Source organism: Panicum hallii, chromosome 4 (genome assembly GCF_002211085.1).
Source record: "Panicum hallii strain FIL2 chromosome 4, PHallii_v3.1, whole genome shotgun sequence".
NCBI lineage: Eukaryota > Viridiplantae > Streptophyta > Magnoliopsida > Poales > Poaceae > Panicum > Panicum hallii.
In genome coordinates, this window is record NC_038045.1 from 28,455,331 (window position 1) to 28,474,749 (window position 19,419).

General features: G+C 44.6%; 2 protein-coding genes and 1 long non-coding RNA gene across 3 annotated transcripts; 2 read left to right on the top strand and 1 right to left on the bottom strand.

The window, feature by feature from the left end:
• Positions 1–7,196: 7,196 nt before the first annotated feature.
• Positions 7,197–12,675, bottom strand: LOC112888361 (H/ACA ribonucleoprotein complex subunit 2-like protein). Its single transcript, XM_025954563.1, has 4 exons — positions 12,451–12,675; positions 12,297–12,366; positions 10,089–10,194; positions 7,197–7,593 (listed from the first exon to the last, which is right to left on the bottom strand). Exons 1-4 carry the CDS (start codon positions 12,563–12,565, stop codon positions 7,432–7,434), a joined length of 453 nt encoding a protein of 150 aa, XP_025810348.1. The 5' UTR covers positions 12,566–12,675; the 3' UTR covers positions 7,197–7,431.
• A 402-nt stretch (positions 12,676–13,077) lies between these two features.
• Positions 13,078–16,100, top strand: LOC112888692. The gene is made up of 4 exons (XR_003227905.1): positions 13,078–13,492; positions 13,565–13,630; positions 15,275–15,814; positions 15,962–16,100. It is a non-coding gene; the product is annotated as an uncharacterized LOC112888692 (long non-coding RNA).
• A 99-nt stretch (positions 16,101–16,199) lies between these two features.
• Positions 16,200–19,156, top strand: LOC112889737. Its single transcript, XM_025956501.1, has 3 exons — positions 16,200–16,322; positions 18,468–18,569; positions 18,723–19,156. The coding sequence occupies exons 1-3, from the start codon at positions 16,242–16,244 to the stop codon at positions 19,023–19,025; spliced, it is 486 nt and encodes a 161-aa protein (XP_025812286.1). The 5' UTR covers positions 16,200–16,241; the 3' UTR covers positions 19,026–19,156.
• Positions 19,157–19,419: the final 263 nt, after the last annotated feature.

Below are 19,419 nucleotides of genomic sequence, written 5' to 3' on the forward strand. Positions count from 1 at the left end.
ATGTTTCTTGGTTATTGGCACACTAATCTTTGCCAAACTACCACGTATGAAAGGGTTGGCCTTTTTTTCTCCCATTCCTCGAATGGTGTTTTCTCTTTATTCTTTATAGGAACACGGTTTAGGACATAACATGCAGTCAATATAGCCTCATCCCACCATTCCTTGGAAAATCCCATTGTATCCAACATGACGTTAACCAAATCAGTTAGAGTACGGTTCTTTCTTTCTGCAACCCCACTTGATTGAGGTGAATAGGAAGGCGTCCTCTCTTGAATAATACCATATTCCTCGCAGAATAAAGTAAAAATATTTGAGAAGTACTCGCCACCACGATTCAACCTAACTCTCTTGATCTTTCTTTTAAGTTTGTTTTCTACTTCAGCTTTATAGATTTTAAAATAGTGCGAAGCTTCATCTTTTGACTTCAAGAAATAGATGTAATAAAATCTAGTACAATCATCGATCAATGTCATGAAATATTTTTTACCACCTTTTGTCAACACGCCATTCATTTTGCACAAATCGGAATGAATTAGTTCTAAAGGCGCCAAGTCTCTCGCCTCTGCAGCCTTATGAGGCTTGTGAGTTTATTTTGATTCAACACATACATGGCACTTAGAATTTTTGATAAAGGTAAATTTTAAAATTAAATTCAAGTTTGCTAACCGCATCATGCAACCAAAATTAATGTGACAAAGCCTCGAATGCCATGCATTAGATTCATCAATGTTAACCACGTTGTTCACAACTTTATTACAATCATCCAAAGAAAAGTGAAACAAGCCTCCACTATCATAACCTTTTCCAACAAATATTCCAAACTTAGATAAAATACATTTACTGGACTCAAAGACTAATTTAAAACCATCTCTACACAGTAGAGAGCGCTGACTAGATTCTTCTTGATGGTGGGGACATGCTGCACGTTCTTCAACTGCACGGTCTTGCCTGAAGTAAACTTCAGATTGACCATACCAACACCAAGAATATGTGCATGCGATCTATTCCCCATCACCAAGGAGGCAGTCCCCCCAACTTGGTAAGAAGAAAATAAGAAAATATCAGCACACACGTGAATATTAGCACCAGTGTCAACCCACCACTCAGGTAAACAAAATACTGAAAGAACTATAGGTAATGAATTACCATACCCGATGTTTCTCCAGCCTTGCTAATGACCATGTTGGCAGATTTCATGCCCTTACGATGCAGATATTTTCCAGCGAAGTGGTCCGGACTCTCGCACACATAGCAGTTTCCCTTCTTCTTCTTCTTGAAAGTGGTTGTCTGTTTAGTCTTTGTTTGGTTCTGCGTCTGCGGTGGCTTCTTCTTGTTCTTGTGGGAGTTGTTCTTTTAAACAAAATTATTATTCTTTTGAACAAAGTTGGCTCTAGATCCGACAACTCTTTTTCCACATGTGTCTTTTGCTCTCGCCTTCTCTTCAACATCAAGAGTACCAATGAGCCCATCGATGGTGAACTCTTATCTCTTGTGTTTTAGTGAAGTAGCAAAGTCCTTCCAAGAAGGTGGCAACTTGGAGATAATACGTCTGGCCACAAACTTGTTAGGTAACACACATGGACTCTCCTTGCTGCAACTTCGGAGATCTTTTGCTAGCGTATGTTATCTCATGGCTTGTTCCATCACAGAATGGTCTTCCACCACCGTATAGTCTAGGAATTGTTCCGTAACATACAACTTGCTACCAGTGTTCAGAAACTCCATATTGAGCATCAAGAGCCTCCCACATTTCTTTCCCCATTTTGATATGGATGTATGAGTCCACTAGGTTTTCAGCTAGAACACCTATGATGCAGCCTCGGAAAAGGTTATCGACAGCCTCAAATGCACTCCCTTCCTCTGGAGTGAACTGTTCGGGCTTCGCCTTTGCCACATGCATAATGTTCAATGCTGTCAACCACAATATCACCCACTCACGCCAACGGTTAAAGTTGGAACCATAAAAAATGCTCAGTCTTATTGTTGCAGCAAAGTTAGCTACCGTAAGCCTATCAATAAAATCAGGTTTTTGGATTGTTAGAAAAATAGACATTTTCGGGTACATTTTAATTTCAAAATCACACATATAATTTATTAATATTTGATGATTATGATGAGTGAAACAAGGCATGTGCACGTGTTCAAAGTTAACATGAAATTAATGATGAATCCAATAAAATAGAAGAGTATCAGACTATACCCCAAGGTGGGACTAGTGCCGGAGGCACCGAATGCACCGTTACCAGCTGGAGCGGACACGCTCGACTGGCCTGCTTGAAGTAGTCGAACAAATTCGGCGTAGTGCAGATGGCCTTCAGGAAGTAGTCGTATGAGCTTCAGGAAGTAGTCGATCGAGCTTCAGAAAGTAGTCGATCGAGGCACTGAGTAGTCGTACTTGTTGAGGAAGTAGTCGTACTTATTGAGGAAGTAGTCATACTTGTTGAGGAAGTAGTCGTACGCAGGCGACGAAGAGTTACGGGTGGCGATGTCGACGGATGGAATGGAGTTGGTGCGCAGGGATGGATGGTGAACAATACGCCGGTGAAGACGACACGGTTCTTGGCGAGCAGTCGCGTGAAGACGCTCCCTAAAAATCTGATTGCCCCGCTATCCCATGCAGGACCTTCAGCGGGCAATGGTTCCGGAGGCACCTACTCTCAGCAAAGATGTGCGTGTAGCGCCGGCGATGGGAATGCAGAAGAGCAGCAGAGGGAGGAAGAGAGGTGTATTCACGTACGGAGGAAGAGGAGAAGTCACCTAGTGATATAGATGAGAGTCTGGGGACGGGAGGATGCACTTGAACGTCATTAACATCATCAAACAACGTAATGGCGATTAACTCGCGCAGAATCAATCGCTGTGAATGAATCGTGGTTATAATGGCCATTACTTGGTGCAAAACATCCGCCCTGGAACGCTGCACATCAGGCTCGGCTGGTCACGGCACGCCCTCGGCCCGGCGAGGCGGCACGCGCGCGTGGGGCTCGCCAATCCTCTTTTACCGGCTTCACAAGCGGTGTACAAACAGTCCACTTTTTAAGTCGATTGAAATACTCTTCCATTTTCATTACTGGATTACACAATAACTGACTAGCATTTAATAGTGGACTTTTAATTCTTTAATTGTAAATATTGAGCCAAAAGCCCACATATTCAAACATAATGAAGATCTGTCAAATAGGGAGAAAAGTGCAAGTGCAATGCTACTACTATGCAAGAAAAAAAAGAAAAAGAAAACTAACCCCTCTCATCGGCATGTGTGGTAGCTGTATTGACGTTCGGTTATGCCAATTAGGGGAACAACAAAGGGTGAAATGTATAGTTTTCTCTTGGACTCATCAATTTTCTGTTCTGTTTGTACAAACAAAAAGGATACAAATATTGCTGCCCACTTTGAAATTCGCCTGTGATCTTGAGGTATCCTTGGTGTGGCGTGATATAAGCGCATCCTTTCTAATCGCATCCCTTAAGTTGGATTGCAAATTTGCAATCATTCAAATTCGAGCCATTATTGTAAGCTCACGGCTTCCCGAAAATAAAAGAAAGTTGCCACGCGCCTCACAAATCTGTTCCAACACAAAATAGACAGAATTCAAACCAAAATTTTTCGGAGTAGATAGCGAACAAAAAAGAAGAATTCACCCATCATTCGTGCCATAAAGCAATGTCAGATGGAATGGAGAGAGCTTTATTGGAAGCTGCGACGGTGCTGTGGCCGCAGTAAAGAAAATTTCGACAGCAAAGCTTCCTTTGGGGGATTATCTGGAGGCAAAGAATTGCCAAAGGCCGGGTGGGGCAGCCGGGCACTGGCACTGGTTGGCTCGGGAAGTGTGTCGGAATTGCATGGGATGGGAGGGAGGCGGCCAAAGGCGATTGGAAAGAGGAACAAATAAAGCGACGCAGCAAAAGCGTCTTTGGCACGAGAGGAGAGGATCGAGATGAGGAGGCACGGATGATGACAGCCGGTGGCCCTCAACCGCTGAGGCGAAATGGAGACACGGGAGGAATAAGGCGAAGGGAATTTCTGCCGGGCTACTAGTACGTGCTTTGCACTCGTCTGGATGCATGGCGGCCGTGCACAAATGATTACCGTCTCTTTTTTTAGTATTATCTGAAATACTGAAAGTGGTGACTAGATTACTCGATAATGCCACACCAACGAAAACCAAGCTTGTTAAGTGCATCAGAGGAAAAAAGAACTTATAAGGGACAAACTCATAATCGAATCGAAATGCAGTAGGGTTTATGTAATTCCAGTGAAAATGAAATGGACATGTTGGCTTTTAGGGTGCTTTATGAACATAGAGTACATCAATCTATTTACGTGTGTATTTACTAAAAATTAAACATCCAAGCTTGGACAGATGGGGTCAACAAACAAATCAAAAGATCCCATGGGGTGTCCCTCTAGCGCCTTCTCCTTCTTACTGCCCGTGGTTACCTTGCTTTCAGAATATGGACGAGAAGCTCCCACATGTAGGAGTAGTGATTTAGATCTGAGTACTCAGTTGGAATTGCTCTAACCCTCTTTCCAACCGCCTCACTTTTTGTCCTGTTGAATAGTTGCTCTGAGAATAAAGCCATTGTTTGTGCGCTTGTGTGCATGTAGAGTGCACATGACCTCTTGTTAGTTGTTAACCACACCTCTTGCCCATACTATACTGCCCTTAATTAGAAATGCATATTGCCATATTGGGCTGTGGAGGAGGGCGTGCTTGGAGTTGCACGGCTCATCCCAAGAGAACAGAATCTAAACATCCCCCTCCTTGGAGTCCTGGTGGTGTGAGCTCTGAGTCTGAGCTGGAAGGAAGGAGTTGGTTGCGCTGGAGGCCTACTCGAGAAGCGAGCGAGCGTGCGTGCATCTCTGTTCGCTTGCTGGTTCTCCCGCTTTTTCCTCGTCTCTGTCTCCACTCCAGCATCCACTTCCATTCCCTTCAACTGCTGCTACTACTGCTCTCTCTTGCTGCCAAAAAAATACTCTACTTATTAAAGTTCGCCGAAGCACAGAATAATTTCGTCCACATGCCGAGCACTTGAGTTCATGCCTTTGCCTTTTCTGATTCTCTGTGGCATCTTTTTTTTTTGGAAAATAAATTCAGAGTGCATTATGCAAGCAGCTTGCGGCTTGCATAATTTGATTCTCCATACATGGTCCAGGTCAACTCTCACTGAAAGGGGTGGGTGACAAAAGAAAAAAAAAGTATTTGGTCTTCTGCTAGCAAAATGCAGTGTAGGTAGGCAGCTATCTTGAGTTTTTTTTAGCACCAAGAGCTGGATGGGAAACTAACCGTTGATGCGAAGCGTATGAATATGTGCTTCAATGTGGAATCACGGAAGTGGTAGCTTTACCTAATAACAGAATTGCGCGCGCGACACCTGTTTGGTTGATGGCCACGTCGAGTTGGACGATCTAATCTTTCTCTTGTCATGCCATTTAGTTCCGCACTTACGGTGTAACACGGTTCCTTAGCGCGATGTGTTATAGGCGTAACATTCTTGATAAAATTTGCAGGGACGTGTCAAGTGGCATCCAATTTCTTTGATATCGAAGTGCATCGTATTTATTACTTTATTAGTTTAGGAGCCAGACACAACAGAAGAAAGTTGGCAGATTGTGATAAAGGCTAGGTATTGACAAATTGGTTCTGGACCACTTGCTACAATTAAAGTGCCAATGATTGAGCATGCATAACTCCATCCATTCCAACACCAAAGGAACTCCCAGTAAGATCCTACAGATCTTAGCCGAACAAATGCTTGTCATGTTTTCAAAATGAGCACAAAGAATTCACTTGTTTTTTTTTTCTAGTCTAATATTCTGTCGAATAGATGAGTTGATAAGATGGATCAAGAACACTAGCTGTACAGTGCCTAGTACAAGTCACTTATTTTACTATCTGTCATGTCTATCTTCGTTTGGTTCAGGGTCACAGTTTGCAATAGTTTGAGCAGCTTTCCCAAATATTTGATTTACCTTGAAACAGTTCGAGTGACCTTTTTCTTTCCCTTTCTTTTAAGTTGTCTGAGTTTCGACTGATGTTTTGTGTTACACATACAGAACATACTAATATCAATTACATGGGAGAAATCTATCCAATTCATTGTCCATGCTGATGCATGGTGGTTAGAAGTGTTGTGACCATGACTACATATATTGTAGGCCAAGAAGCAGGGGTGGGTACTGGTGCATAGGTATTCAGCTGAATACCTAAAATTTTTAGCAAAAAAATTTATATACATAATATATAACATGTATATGTAGTAAAAAGAGAAAATAATACCACGAAATAGGCTTCCTATTCATATTGCCTCACTTCTCGATCTTATTTTAGTATTTAATTATGTACTATAAATCTATACTACTTTATGTTATTAATTTTTTTCACTCTTTAAAATTTTTGAATACTCAGACCTCGAATCCTGGACCCGCCCCCGCTAAGAAGTGGCAGAAACCGTAAAGAAAAGAAAGCATCCGGCGGCAGTAAACGTTAACGGTCTAGCTGCTCCTAACGAGAGCGGTGAACAGCATGGGCTTTTGCCCATTTTGACGCGCCCCCACCGCAAGGCGAGGGGGACCGCGCGCCACCGTCCTCCAGCGTTTGCCGCAGGGATTTTACCCAGTCCGGACCAGACCAGATCATGCCCGGACGCACGCAATCGCCTAGCCACCGGACAGATCGTCAGAATCCAAGCCAAACCGGCCGAGCTTGTACGTGTTCGCTAGCTCCCTCCCTACTATCACCAGAGCCCCCAGCTCTGGCCGCGCTCTGGCCTGGCCTGGAGTCCTGGACCATCCATCACCGGAGCCCTGCCGCCGTCGGCTTGCGCCACCCCCGGACAAAGCCGGCAGACGAGCGAGAGCGGCAGGCAGGCCGCGCGGCCAGGACGCCAAGAAAGGATCGACCGCGCCACGGGACGGGCGCCGTCTAGTCCCGATCATCACACACGCTGCCCACTTCTTCCTTCTGGGCTGCACCTGACTTGCACACACACCACCACCCTCTCGGGCCGAGGCTGCGCAGGAGCAGGTGCAGCTACACTGGCCGCTCAACAGTGGATGATCCACGATCCGTGTGGTCGGGGCACAGGCACACAACACGTATGTTTTGTCCCGATGCAGACTGCAGAGGACGCACAGGACCGCAAAAAGGCAGCAGACATGATGTGGAAATATCACACCAAAAAAAAAGAACCCAAAGGTAAACAGATGCTGCTAAATTTTCAAAAAAATAAAAAGGATGCTGCTAGTATGCTAAGAACTGGCATTATCCCACAAGTTCATAGAGAGTAAAAAAAGGCACATATCTAACGGGTTCGTACAGGAAGGCGAGTGATATTCTGATAGGCCACACTGGCACTCTACAGAATTACAGAAAGGGAACGAAAGGATGCCGGTTCGGCGCCTCTGTTGGCCCCGTGAGTTTGCTTAGATTAAAACATCGCTGACGTGACCCCGGCGACTTCAGACGTGACCTGGTCGTAGTCCGTCTTGAGTTGCTCCTTGACCTCACCCTCAAGCTCACCCTTGGCTGGCTTGGTCATCACCAGCACGCAACAGGTAGGCCTCTTGGTGGTGCCAGCGGTCGCGAGATCCTGTGGAGAACAGGGGAAACAAAACGCATCAGTAGAATCTCATGATTGTGATATGGACTATCACGATCAGCGTTTTAGGCTCATCAGGACAATAGCATGAAAATGTGACATTATATTGTTGATTGTTATACTGTTTAGTTTTGCTCTCTTCTTGTTCTTTTCAGTGATTCCTAGTCCTAGAACTACAGCATATATGCTATAGCTTCTACTAATAAAAGCTACACTGCAAGGCAGGTGGTTATTTTGCAGCAAAGTAAGGTTGTTATCTGGACTTTGGGTAGCAGTGAAAACATGTATTCAAAGAAAGTACAAGCTAATTGAAAGTGTTTTCTAAGACATTGGGTACTTAATTTCCAAGTACTTTCCCTTCAAACAGTTCCAATCAGTCAAAAATCTGATATATACAAAAGAATACTTAGTACCAGCATGGATAAATGATAGGTACAGAAAAGGTTGAACAATAAAGAATTGCTCCAAATCAAGAAAAGAAGTGATCATCAGGAGAGGGGAAAATTGATGTTAGGGCAAGGAGCAAGGATGTTTTTTACTTAAGTAGTTGATTTCAACAACAGGTCTCCCACTCATTGTTAGCACATTAGTATCAATCAAATGGTAAATGCAACTATTCATGAAAATCAAAATAAGTCCAATGAAATCATTATATTGTATTGATGCCACTAGTTAGTTCATTGACATGTCCAATGTATAAAGTGGGAGGCACTGAGCAAACCAAAGGAAATGGGAGGACTGGGTTTCATTGATACTAGAGCGATGAACATTGCCCTTTTGGGCAAATGGATATACAGGCTGGGAAGTGGAGAGGAAAGCTTGTGCATAAACCTGCTAAGGAAGAAATACCTCCGCAGGAATAATTTCTTTCAGGCAAAGAATAGAGGGGTGTCGCAGTTCTGGCAGGGCCTGCTGAAAGCAGGAGAGTGGTATGGGTATGGCCAAACTATGGTGGTAGGTGACGGGCGAAAGACGAGATTCTGGCAAGATGTGTGGAGTGGTGGCTGTTCTTTTATGGTCAAGTTTCCCCATCTGTTCAAGATCAGCTCGGATCAAGCCATCTCAGTCGCTGAAGCCGGCAATGTGGAGTGGAGATTACAGTTCAGAAGAAACCTGGGCCGAGTCGAGCTAGAGGAGTGGGCGACTTTGCAACAGGAATTATCCCAAATATCTCTAACTGATAGTGAGGATGCTGCAAAATGGGGGCTGGAAAAGAAGGGCATATATTCCACACGCTCATTATACAGATTTATAGTGGATCCTGGCGTTATCCGCCGAGATATGGTAGAAATGTGGAGGACAAAACTACCTCTTAAGATTCAGATCTTCTTATGGATGATTTGGCAGGACAGATTACAGACGGCAGTGCAACTGAAGAAAAGAAAATGGGATGGCCCCAAAGAATGTAAACTGTGCAATCTAACAGAGGACACTGACCACCTGCTGTTTTGCTGCCCTCCATCCACGTTCATATGGTGCTGGGTTATTGATAGTCTGGGTTGGTCTGAAATTCCAACCACGGTGGAGTTACTGCACAAGCAGATCGATGGGATCCCATCGAGGGATAACATGAGGATTTTGTTTTACTTGTTTGCTGGAGTGGCGTGGGCTATTTGGCGCACCCGCAACGACTGGGTCTTTGAAAATAAACTAATCTCTAGCCTGAAAATGCTGGCTTATAAGGTGATCGGTTTCCTGCGAACGTGGAGCAAGATGGCGTCGCCTGAAGACCAGGATAAGAGGCGGTGGCTGTTGAGGAAGCTCGAGGACGGACTGGAAGCTGGAGGCCTGCGGGTTCATGGCGCGCCGCCAACAGATAGTTAAAAAGCTTGTTTTCCTTTCTTCTGTTAGTGTCTTCTAGTATGGTTCGAGAGGGGGAGTTTCTTCTTTTTGTGGAGGGTGTGTTTCTGCTGCTAGCTCACTCAGGAGCTTTGTTCCCCTGTAAAAACTGGTAACCCCAGTAACGATCTGCTTTCAATAGAAGCCGGGCCATGCCTTTGGTCTAAAAGTTAGTTCATGATCCCATAAACTATGATCAGCACTAATGGAAAAAAATCTTCAGTGGAAATTAAGGACAGGTATCAGAGAGGTGGACAAGACCATCTGAGTTATGCATCCTCTTAATTAGCTGCAGACGCAACCAAATTAATCATTTTGAGTGGACGACTAGGTGGATGCTCTTTCATTCCTAAATTTTGACAGAACAAACTTCTCTTTTTCATTCAGTTTTGATGCCTAGAACTATAAGGGAAGAAAATCAGTGAACGTGGAGAACATGAGTCCTCTCCAAGCTAAGTCTAGTCGTGATTCATGTAACATACGAACTAAAATATACATCCTGTCTACTTGGTTTAAGGATATTTGTACAATACTGCGATTCCCATGTCCTAGTCAGAGTGCATCATAACAACCTATTCCTTTTCACGCTCATGCTGAAAACAAAGACAAGGATTTAAAGTGAGCGTTGCAGGTTCAGTGCAGCATACCTCTTTTGACGGAACATATACGTAAGGAATATTGGCTTCTTCACAGAGTATTGGAACATGAGTTATTACATCGATGGGAGAAATGTTGCCAGCAATCACACACAATCTACAAAGACAAAAGCAAAACATAGGGAAGTTAATGAAAAAATCGGAAAAAAAACAAGGAACACAAATTATCCAGACTAGGAATTTGAAAATGAGCAAACAACAATGCATCAACGCAAATAAGTAATTTACTTATAAATGCATTTATTAAGGCAGAATGGCAACTACTTCCTTTAGGAGAAGTTATGTTGATCAACAGAACATCATGAAGATTGGCATCGGAAGGTAATGGGGCAAGTCCTGGTGAACCTAATATTAGCTAGGTAAACAGCTAGCACACCAATTGGCCTAACTACTCAGTGAACTCCCAACTAGGAGAAACAGCTTCCCTGATTAACTATATGGTATAACTGAAGGATATGCCTAGGATACTAACAAACTAATATTTCTAGTAAATGACAGAGGAGGTTGTTGGTTTTGCATAAGAGGATAATTGGAAATTCGACAACATATCTTAAGATAAAAATAAAAATTTTCTGTCAGAAAACTGCTGTACTTGGTTATACCGAAGTAGAGTTAGGCTAAGTCAATGCGCTGATTGCTATCAATTTCCCTTCCTTTTTTTAAACATCGACTAAAATGCATAAAAGTATCATAGTCATGTCAAGATCCAGTAGGCTAAGTAAAAGTGCTACTTGCTATCAATTTCACTTTTTTCCCCTATAAGTCGACTTGGACGTCTACAGCTAGAGTTACAGTGCAAAAAGTATCCTAGTAATGATCGGATCTGATGCTGTAGAATATGGGTTGTGCCACCACTCCGAAAAAAACAGGTCTACTAGGCCATGACAATGAACGGGTGCCTCTACCTGCCACACAATCAGTTTGATTGTACCATCTTATCACTACTAAGAGGGTGAACCTGACCGGTCAAGTACCTGTTACTGAATTTCAAAATCCCATTGCGCACTTGGGCTAATTTGAAACTAAGAAGCCATATGGACCGGTGACTGGGTGGGTTCACATGGTTCTTAGCACTAAGCAGTTTCCAGCTCATTCCAGCCCAAACTAGTGGGAACAGTGGAACGCTATTTTTCAACTGGTGGAAACTAATACCACTCCAGATTCCTGAGTACAGATCAAAACTGAGTAAGAGCCAGGGGCCATTAATATTGGCCCAAATATGTCAGCAAGGTGCATCCATAGTCCTACTCAAAGTATGTATTGTGTTGTACTCCACCTAATATTTTTCATAAATACGTTGACAAAAGAGACTGATTTGGATGGCATTTGTCAATTCTCATCCGTGTCAATGCATCTTCCAACTACCGGATTCTCTTAACAGTAGAATGGGTCGCTAGACTGACAAACACACATGTTAACTAGTGTCAGCTTATTTGGTCAGGAGTCTGCAAAAAGACCTCAGGAGACTGACAGGTGGGCCTGATGCAAAGTAACATCGCAGCGTGAGGTGTTGTCTCAATCAATTCTCTTCTTGGCTTCCTCTCTAGCAAAAAAGAAAAAAGAAAAAGAAACACCTCATTGCCTCTTCATCCTCTCTAACCTACCATGGTCTGGGTCAAAAAAAAAGGATAAAAAATATCCATCTGCCACCTTATCCAACAGAGAAAAGCACTGCTGTCCAAATCACCATCGAAGTCTGCTCCAACAGCCACAGCCATCAACACCTCAATACGCAGCTTTCCATAGGATAATGTTTATTTGATTTCAATATGAAAGTTCAAACAGTCAACTGAGAAATCCATAACCTTCATCCCCTCGTCGGTAGAATGATCCAATTCTGGTGGAATTTTCTGTTTGACAGTTTAAATTCTAGTTTAAAGGTTTTCAAAAATCCTACTTAATTAATGTGTCCCAGATAGAAGCTGCTAAATCACACTAGAAAGTCCAATTTGTTTCAGAATCTCTGTTGATAAAGTTCCCACTTCTCAAGTTCCAACCAGGAGTTTCTAGTTTTGCAGTCGAATATGCAATTTGTTCGTTGGAGACTTGGGAGTCACAATGGGTCATTATGTTTGAACCTAAAAAGGTGAAATAAATGCGAATATTGAACGGTAGTTCCCATTTTCACTACGCTGTACCATAAAGCAAACAAATGAAAAAAAAATGCAGGAATAGAGTAAAGCGGTATAAATTACGAACCCCTTGTTCCCCCGGCGAATACTCTTGACAACCTCCTTGACTCCTCGCTTCAAGCATTTGGCCTCAGATGCTGCAAAAACATTGAGACAATCGCATCTAAACATGGGAAATCGTTTTAAACCAACGGCGAAGAGGGCAAAGGAACCGTACAGACCTCGGCGGACGAGCTTGAGGGTCCGCTTGCAGAGCTTCTTGCCCGCAAGCGGCTTCGCGATGGGGGCCAGGGCCACCGGAGCCCTCTTATTCTCTGCCTCCGTGTCGCTCCCCATCGCAGGACTGCGATCCCCTCCTCGCCGCCGCCGCCGCCGCCGCCGCTGAGCTGGGAGTTCGCGCGCTTTGGTTGGAGAGGCGGCTAGGGTTTTTGGACAGGGTTTTGAGGTCCGAGTTTATGCGTTGTTGTCTGTCGCTGGTTTGTAGGGTCGGAGTCGATACGTGGGGCCACTTGTCATAGAGACGGAGTTCGGGCCAGTTGTGCAATTCGCTAAAAGAGAGGGTGTGCGTAGATAAAAGAAACTTTACCAAACCTAACAAATTTTACGCAATCACTATTCTTTCATGGTAATGACTCTATAACAGCGAGCTGTATTTTTGTCCGACGGAACGACCAATTGGATCCACCGCCCGTCCTCCATCCAACGAGCCTCGGGCGCGCGCGCTTAGCCTCCCCGTGACAGACCGGTCCCACGCACCGCCCACGCGCCCCGCTCGCACCCCCACTAACAGGCAACATGCCGGTCCCATGTTCTAGAAATCAGAGGGGAAATTTATTCAAAATATTGGGTCGCGCGCCTGTCATTTCCTCTAGTCATCTTCTCTCTCTAGGGTTTCTCTCTCTCCTCTATCCGCTCTCGCACCCACCGACGATTTTCGGCTGCATCACCCCCATCGGCTTGCGCATCTGGACGCTCAGCGGGGAATCACGTGGGTTGAAGCGGAGATCGTACTAAGTTGAGCTTTTCCTCCAGCACGCTCGTATCATTTTGATTCCCATGGCATTTAATCCAGGTTTTTTCGCTGTTTTTTGCTCTTGCTTTTTGGTGGAGGTCATTGCCCCCGAGCAGCTGGAATCCGGAGCTGGGAAGGAGTGCGGGAAGCGCAGATCAGATAGTTGAGCTCATCCCCCCTCCCCGTGCATCCACTTGAATCTCTTCACAACTTGTCTCAGATAGGTGTTTCTGCAATTTGGTGGTGGAAAGGTGAGGGATCCCCCTTTTTTTGCCGCGTTGCTCAGATTCCCTCTCATATATGCTTATGTGGATTTCCCCCAGACTTTTCAGTGCACGAAGATTGTATTTATAGTGGAAGGATTTCTGCTAGTTGAAAAAGTGCCACAGGTGATTTAAACTGAAAATCCCCCCATCCAGCACTGTAACATTTTTTTCATAGTTCTTTTAAGTGGATGCTTAGGTGTTTAGGTGTTTATTTTTTGCATTAAATCTATGTGTTGGGGCTACATTATGGTAGTGGTTTTGTTGAGGATTGGTAGGGAGGTAGGGGATATCAGGAGGGGGGATTTACAGATTCTGGATTGATGATTAGGAGTTTTTTTATCTCAATAAATTATCATTTAGGTTTTGGTATGCATTGATTTTGTTTTGACCCCCTGAAATATAGTTCAGCGGTTCTTGTTGGAGATAGGTGGGCATGTATGGGATATCATATTTTTTCATAGTTTTATGCACTGACTTTTTAGGTGTTGTTTGTCTGAATAAACCATAGTTCAGGTTTTGCACTGGCTTCTTTTTTACTTGCATAGCTGAGGGGCTGATGGTCGCAGAAGTCTCTATTTTGAAACATAAAATCCACTAGAGTGGTTGTGGTTTTCTGCAAGAGCGCAGAAAACCATGTAATCCTCGGTGTGGTGGCTTCCTGGATGACTGCGATTTTTAGCCCCTTAGCCCCATCATCACTAACCTTTTTATCTTTCGTAATGTAACATTTTTTTTGTAGTTGTGTTTTGTAGTGGATGCTTATGTGTTTAGGTATTTTTGTTGCATTAAATCTGTGTGTTGGGGCTACATTTTGGTAGTGGTTTTGTTGGGGATTGGTAGGGAGGTAGGGGATATCAGGAGGGGGTGGGGATTTTACGGATTCTGGATTGATGATTAGGAGTTTTTTGTCTGAATAAATTATAGTTTAGGTTTTGGTATGCATTGATTTGTCTTGACCCCCTGAAATATAGTTCAGCTGTTTTTGTTGGAGATCGGTGGGTATGTATGGGATACCTTGGTTTTTTCACAGTTTTTATGCACTGACTTTTTAGGTGTTGTTTATCTGAATAAACCATAGTTCATGTTTTGCATTGACTTCTTTTTTACCTGCATAGCTGAGGGGCTGATGGTCACAGAAGTCTCTATTTCGAACCATAAAAATCCACCAAAGTGGTTGTGGTTTTCTGCGAGAGCGCGGAAAATCATGTAATCCCCGGTGTGGTAGCTCGCTGGATGACTGCGATTTTTAGCCCCTCAGCCCCCATCATCATTGACCTTTTTTATCTTTCGTAATGTGTAGTTTTTCTTAAAAAACACATATAAATTACAATGCCAATGCCAAGAGTACAGAAGGAGAAACAAGGACGGGCATCCAATGTTGTATGTCACAATATCTACTACCATCTGTCATTTTCTGGTAATATGGTCATTTTTAGGCAATAATACCTCTCTTGGCTTGGCAAATTCATGCATCAGACTAGGCAACTTTTATTTAATAAGTAGGTATTGCCATCTGTCATTTTACTAATATAGTCATGCATTTTTATTTTTAGGCAATAATACCTCTCTCGGCTAGGCAAATTCATGCATCAAATTAGGCAAGTTTTATTTAATAAGTAGGCATTAATACACTTAGCATAGGTATTCCAGCGCATCTGGCTAGACAATACAAAACTCTAAGGTAGCATAGGTATTCCAGCGCATCTGGCTAGACAATACAAAACTCTAAGGTTCTTATATTTTTCTATTCGTTTCTATAATGTGCAGGTTCTAAGGAACAGGGCCTCCCCTACTAGGTTTGTCAAGCTATATAGGGTCATGTCTGAAGATCGGAAGAAGATGATTCGAGATGTGCATTTCGATGGGCTGCTCAAGATTGAATGCGCCACCATTCCAACAAAGTTTGCAAACTGGCTAATGGTTGAGTGCTTCAATCCAGACACTTCAGAGCTTGTTCTCTCTGGAAGGGGAAGGATTTCAGTCACAGCACAATCCGTTGCTGATATATTGCATTTGCCAAGCAGGGGTGCTGAAGTCAAATATGAGCTTGACGTGGACGCCATCAATTTTATACACAACAAGTTTGGCATTCTGCAAGGTTCAGCACCAAAGATTGAATAAATAATTAAAAGGATCAAGAATAACAAGGACGCAAACGAAGATTTCCTAAGGTCCTGGCTGATGATCGCAGTGTCGATTTTTCTGTACCCTCCCACCAGCTTGGGGATAAGTCCTAGTCCCTCATTAGTGGACGTCTCAAGAGTGAAGAAGTTGAATTGGTGTCAGTTTGTGGTCGACCAGCTCAAGGTTGCTGCTAAAAAGATCAACACGAAAAATTCTGTCAAGGGTTGCATCCTACCGCTTGTCATAAGTCTCACTCAATACAATATTTTTTCCATATTCATCCACTTCTTTTTTTCTGTTCAAGAGATTTAATATTGTGCATTTTTTCAGATTATCTATGCAGATTCTCTAGTTGTTCAAAATGTACAAATCCCTGCCACCATGCCAAGGATTGCTGCATGGACAAGGAAGCTGTTGAACGAGGTCATCAAGCTGGATACGAATCGTGATGGTTCATTTGGCAAGCTTAAGGTATTTTTTGGAAAGCTAGAACATCTATGTTCTGACCCTTTTAAGCATTACTCAAATCATTAGCTACTGTCGGTGTTTTACCGCCTGCCCACCGAGGGTTATACCCGAGGTGGTAAGTTTTAAGTAGGGCGACGCCGAGATGAGGAACTCGAAGGTGCCAGCAACACAAGGTTTAGACAGGTTCAGGCCGCGATGTGCCAGCAACACAAGGTTTAGACAGGTTCGGGCTCTTTATCCGCTAGCTTGTTCTTCTTGTTGCCACTGGGATTGCTGAATGTCCTCCGGAGGTGGTAGCAATCAATTGCCGCATGATTGGCACCTAGATGCCATGGGCATTTCTTCTGCAAGAGTTTTTCAAACTCCTCTTGCGTCGTTGTCTTCCTGCCTCGCGAAGGATGATCCACAACCACGACGAGGTCGTCTGGCTTGCACTTTCGGGACGGACCCGAGTAGTCCCGCTGGCTCTTGTCGGTGCGATTGTCATTAGTGCGCCTCAGGTTGTTGTCATTGCGCCTCGGGAACTGCTCACACATCTTTTCCTCTTGCTCGGACCAGTCGTGCATCATGTCACGAAGTCCTGCAATAGTTTTTGGTCTGTTCCGCCCAAAGTCTCTATAGATGCCTGGGTCGATGATGCCATTGTAGAAGCAGTCGATAATATCCTTCTCCGAGATGTTCGTAATGGTGGCTCGCACGTCGAAGAAACGGCGTGTGTATGACCGTAGGAGCTCGTTACGTTCCTGTTTACACTGAGCGAGGTCATGACGAGTACCTGCGCGGGTGATCACCCCCTGGAAGTTGTCAATGAAGACTTTCTTGAGCCGCTCCCAGGAGTCGATCGAGTTGTTGTTGAGGCTCTCCAGCCATGTGAGTGGCGCAGGGTCCAAAGCCATCGGGAAGTAGACAACCTTGGTGATGTTGGAGCCTCCTGCGACTTCTATGGCGATGGAGTAGCATCGTAGCCATTGCTGGGAGCTTGCTTGCCGTCATACTTGGTGATCCCAATCAGCTTGAAGCCCTGAGGGTACTTGTACTTGACATGCGCTCGTTGAACCTCCTTCGCCGTGCTGCGCAGGATCTGGTCCTCACCCTTCGTGCCTCACGCTTGGAGTTATTTTCGTCGCCGGTGTTGGCTGTGGCCTCGTCTTTGGATATCATGTCAAGTGCGACATTGGGAGAGATGCCATCGTTCTCGCCCTGTTTCACCATCAACACTTGGCGTGATATGATCTTGTAAGAGCTTGCTTCGACTAGCTCGGTCGATTCTTCGGCCATGGTGGCTAAAGGCTTGCCCTCCTGAAAAGGCAAGGGCTCAAGGTGTGCCACGAGTCTGACTTCGTCCTCGAGTAGATCGGAGAATTTCATGCCCTTCCAATGCACGAAACAGCCTTCTGGAGTGGAGGTGATCATTAGACCATTATCACCAAGGCAACCCGCAGCCCCCCGACATGCGATGGCTTCGGGTTTTCCGATTTGGAGTAAATAGTCCAAGTCCTTTTCCAATGCGGAGAGGGACTCGAAATTGTTGGCCTCCTGATGTTCAGTGGCCGAATTGCGTAGACCGAGTCGTGATCGGTTACGCAAGTTCTCAGATTGGAGCGAGTCCGATCCGAGCGTGGTCGTTGCAGCGCGGAGCAGAGTCGTGTTGAAAACGGACTCCTCCTCGGTCTTCCTAGCGGAGCCATGGGTCGACAAGTTATTGAGATTGTCGACGAACTCATCGAGCTCTCTATGAAAACTCGCTGCGAGAGTTTTCGGCTTCATGATGTCGATGGTGAACCGACGAAAATCGCCCGCACCATCTGCGACGCAGACCCACGAGCCGAAAATGAACGTCGTGCCCTAGGGGGCACGGCACTGGTGAACTTGAAAGAAGCCATCAAGTTCGCCGGTGGATCTTCGATGCGCACCCCTACTTGGCGCGCTAGCTGTCGGTGTTTTACCGCCTGCCCACCGAGGGGTATACCCGAGGTGGTAAGTTTTAGGTAGGGCGACGCCGAGATCAGGAACTCGAAGCTGCAAACAACACAAGGTTTAGACAGGTTCGGGCCGCGATGTGCGTAATACCCTACGTTCTGTTTGGTGGTTTGTATTGCTTTGGGTGTTGATGTGTTTTGAGGGGGTCCTTGCCCGCCCTTATATATCCGGGAGGATAGGGTTACATAAGTCCTAGTCCGACACTAGCCTAGGAATCGTACTCGAGTACAACTCGAGTAGCTTCCTTCTGTATCGTCTAGTTCTACTTCACATGCGAGTAGAGTACAACATAGATAAGGTATAGGACATATCCTGTCCCTTATTCTTGTATGAACTACATTATGTACACAGTCCCGTAGTCCCGGGTCTGACAGCTACTTTTTTTCAGCTCAAACTGTCGGCACATTCATTGGTGCAGGACTCTCCTTTCCAAATGGATGACATATATAGCCTTGTATCGTCAAAAGCTCCAAGAGATTTGGCACCAGAGGTATGTACACGTCTCTTTTTTCACACTCACAACCCAACATTTTAGTGTTCCAGCAAAGTATTTTTTTTAATATGAACCAGCAAAATAGTACATTTCAGATGGCATTTTATTTGTTCTCATGGTCAAGTTGTCCTTTTTGGTTTATTTTTTCAGAAGAAGAGGAAAATATGTGAAGCTATAAGGAAAGTTCTCGGTGGTGTCCCAGAGGTGTTAGGTATATTTATTCAAGAATTAGCATTTGCAGAAGATGGGGATCCAGCTGAATCAAGTGTGAGAAGATCAAAGAGGGGGAGGACAGTGAAATCCTACAAAGAAGAAGATGAAGAGATAGAGGAAGATTTAGATTATGAAGCTGAGGAAGAAGAAGATTTTTACAGCAGCGATGAACGTAGCTTGGGATTGGATTCTGAAGATGAAGCCGACCACGCCACCTCGCCGACCACGCCATCCCAGTGATGCCCCTCCCCAGCCTTTCTGTTTACGCCGTACCCTTAAGATGAGACCCTGGCCGAGTAGCACGGGACCTAGTCGTACCCCCAAGTTGTACCCCCTTTGCAATAATAAAAAGGGTTGTGTTTGTTGTTTGTGATTGTATGCTAGCTTGTTGTGTGCTGCTTGTTTATATGGGTACTGGCAGAAGGTAGATTCTGCCTTATATATATACGAATTAAACAACTTAAACATCACATAATCGTAACCCCAATTTACCCAATCAGCAGGTGACCCCCCGGAACGTCGCGAGGGCCTCCCGTGGCCGGAACCCCGTAGCCGCTAGTGTCGGAGCACATCCCGTTGAACAAGATCTTCCCCAAGGAGACCAAGAAGTAAGCCAGAACCGAGGGGGAAGTCA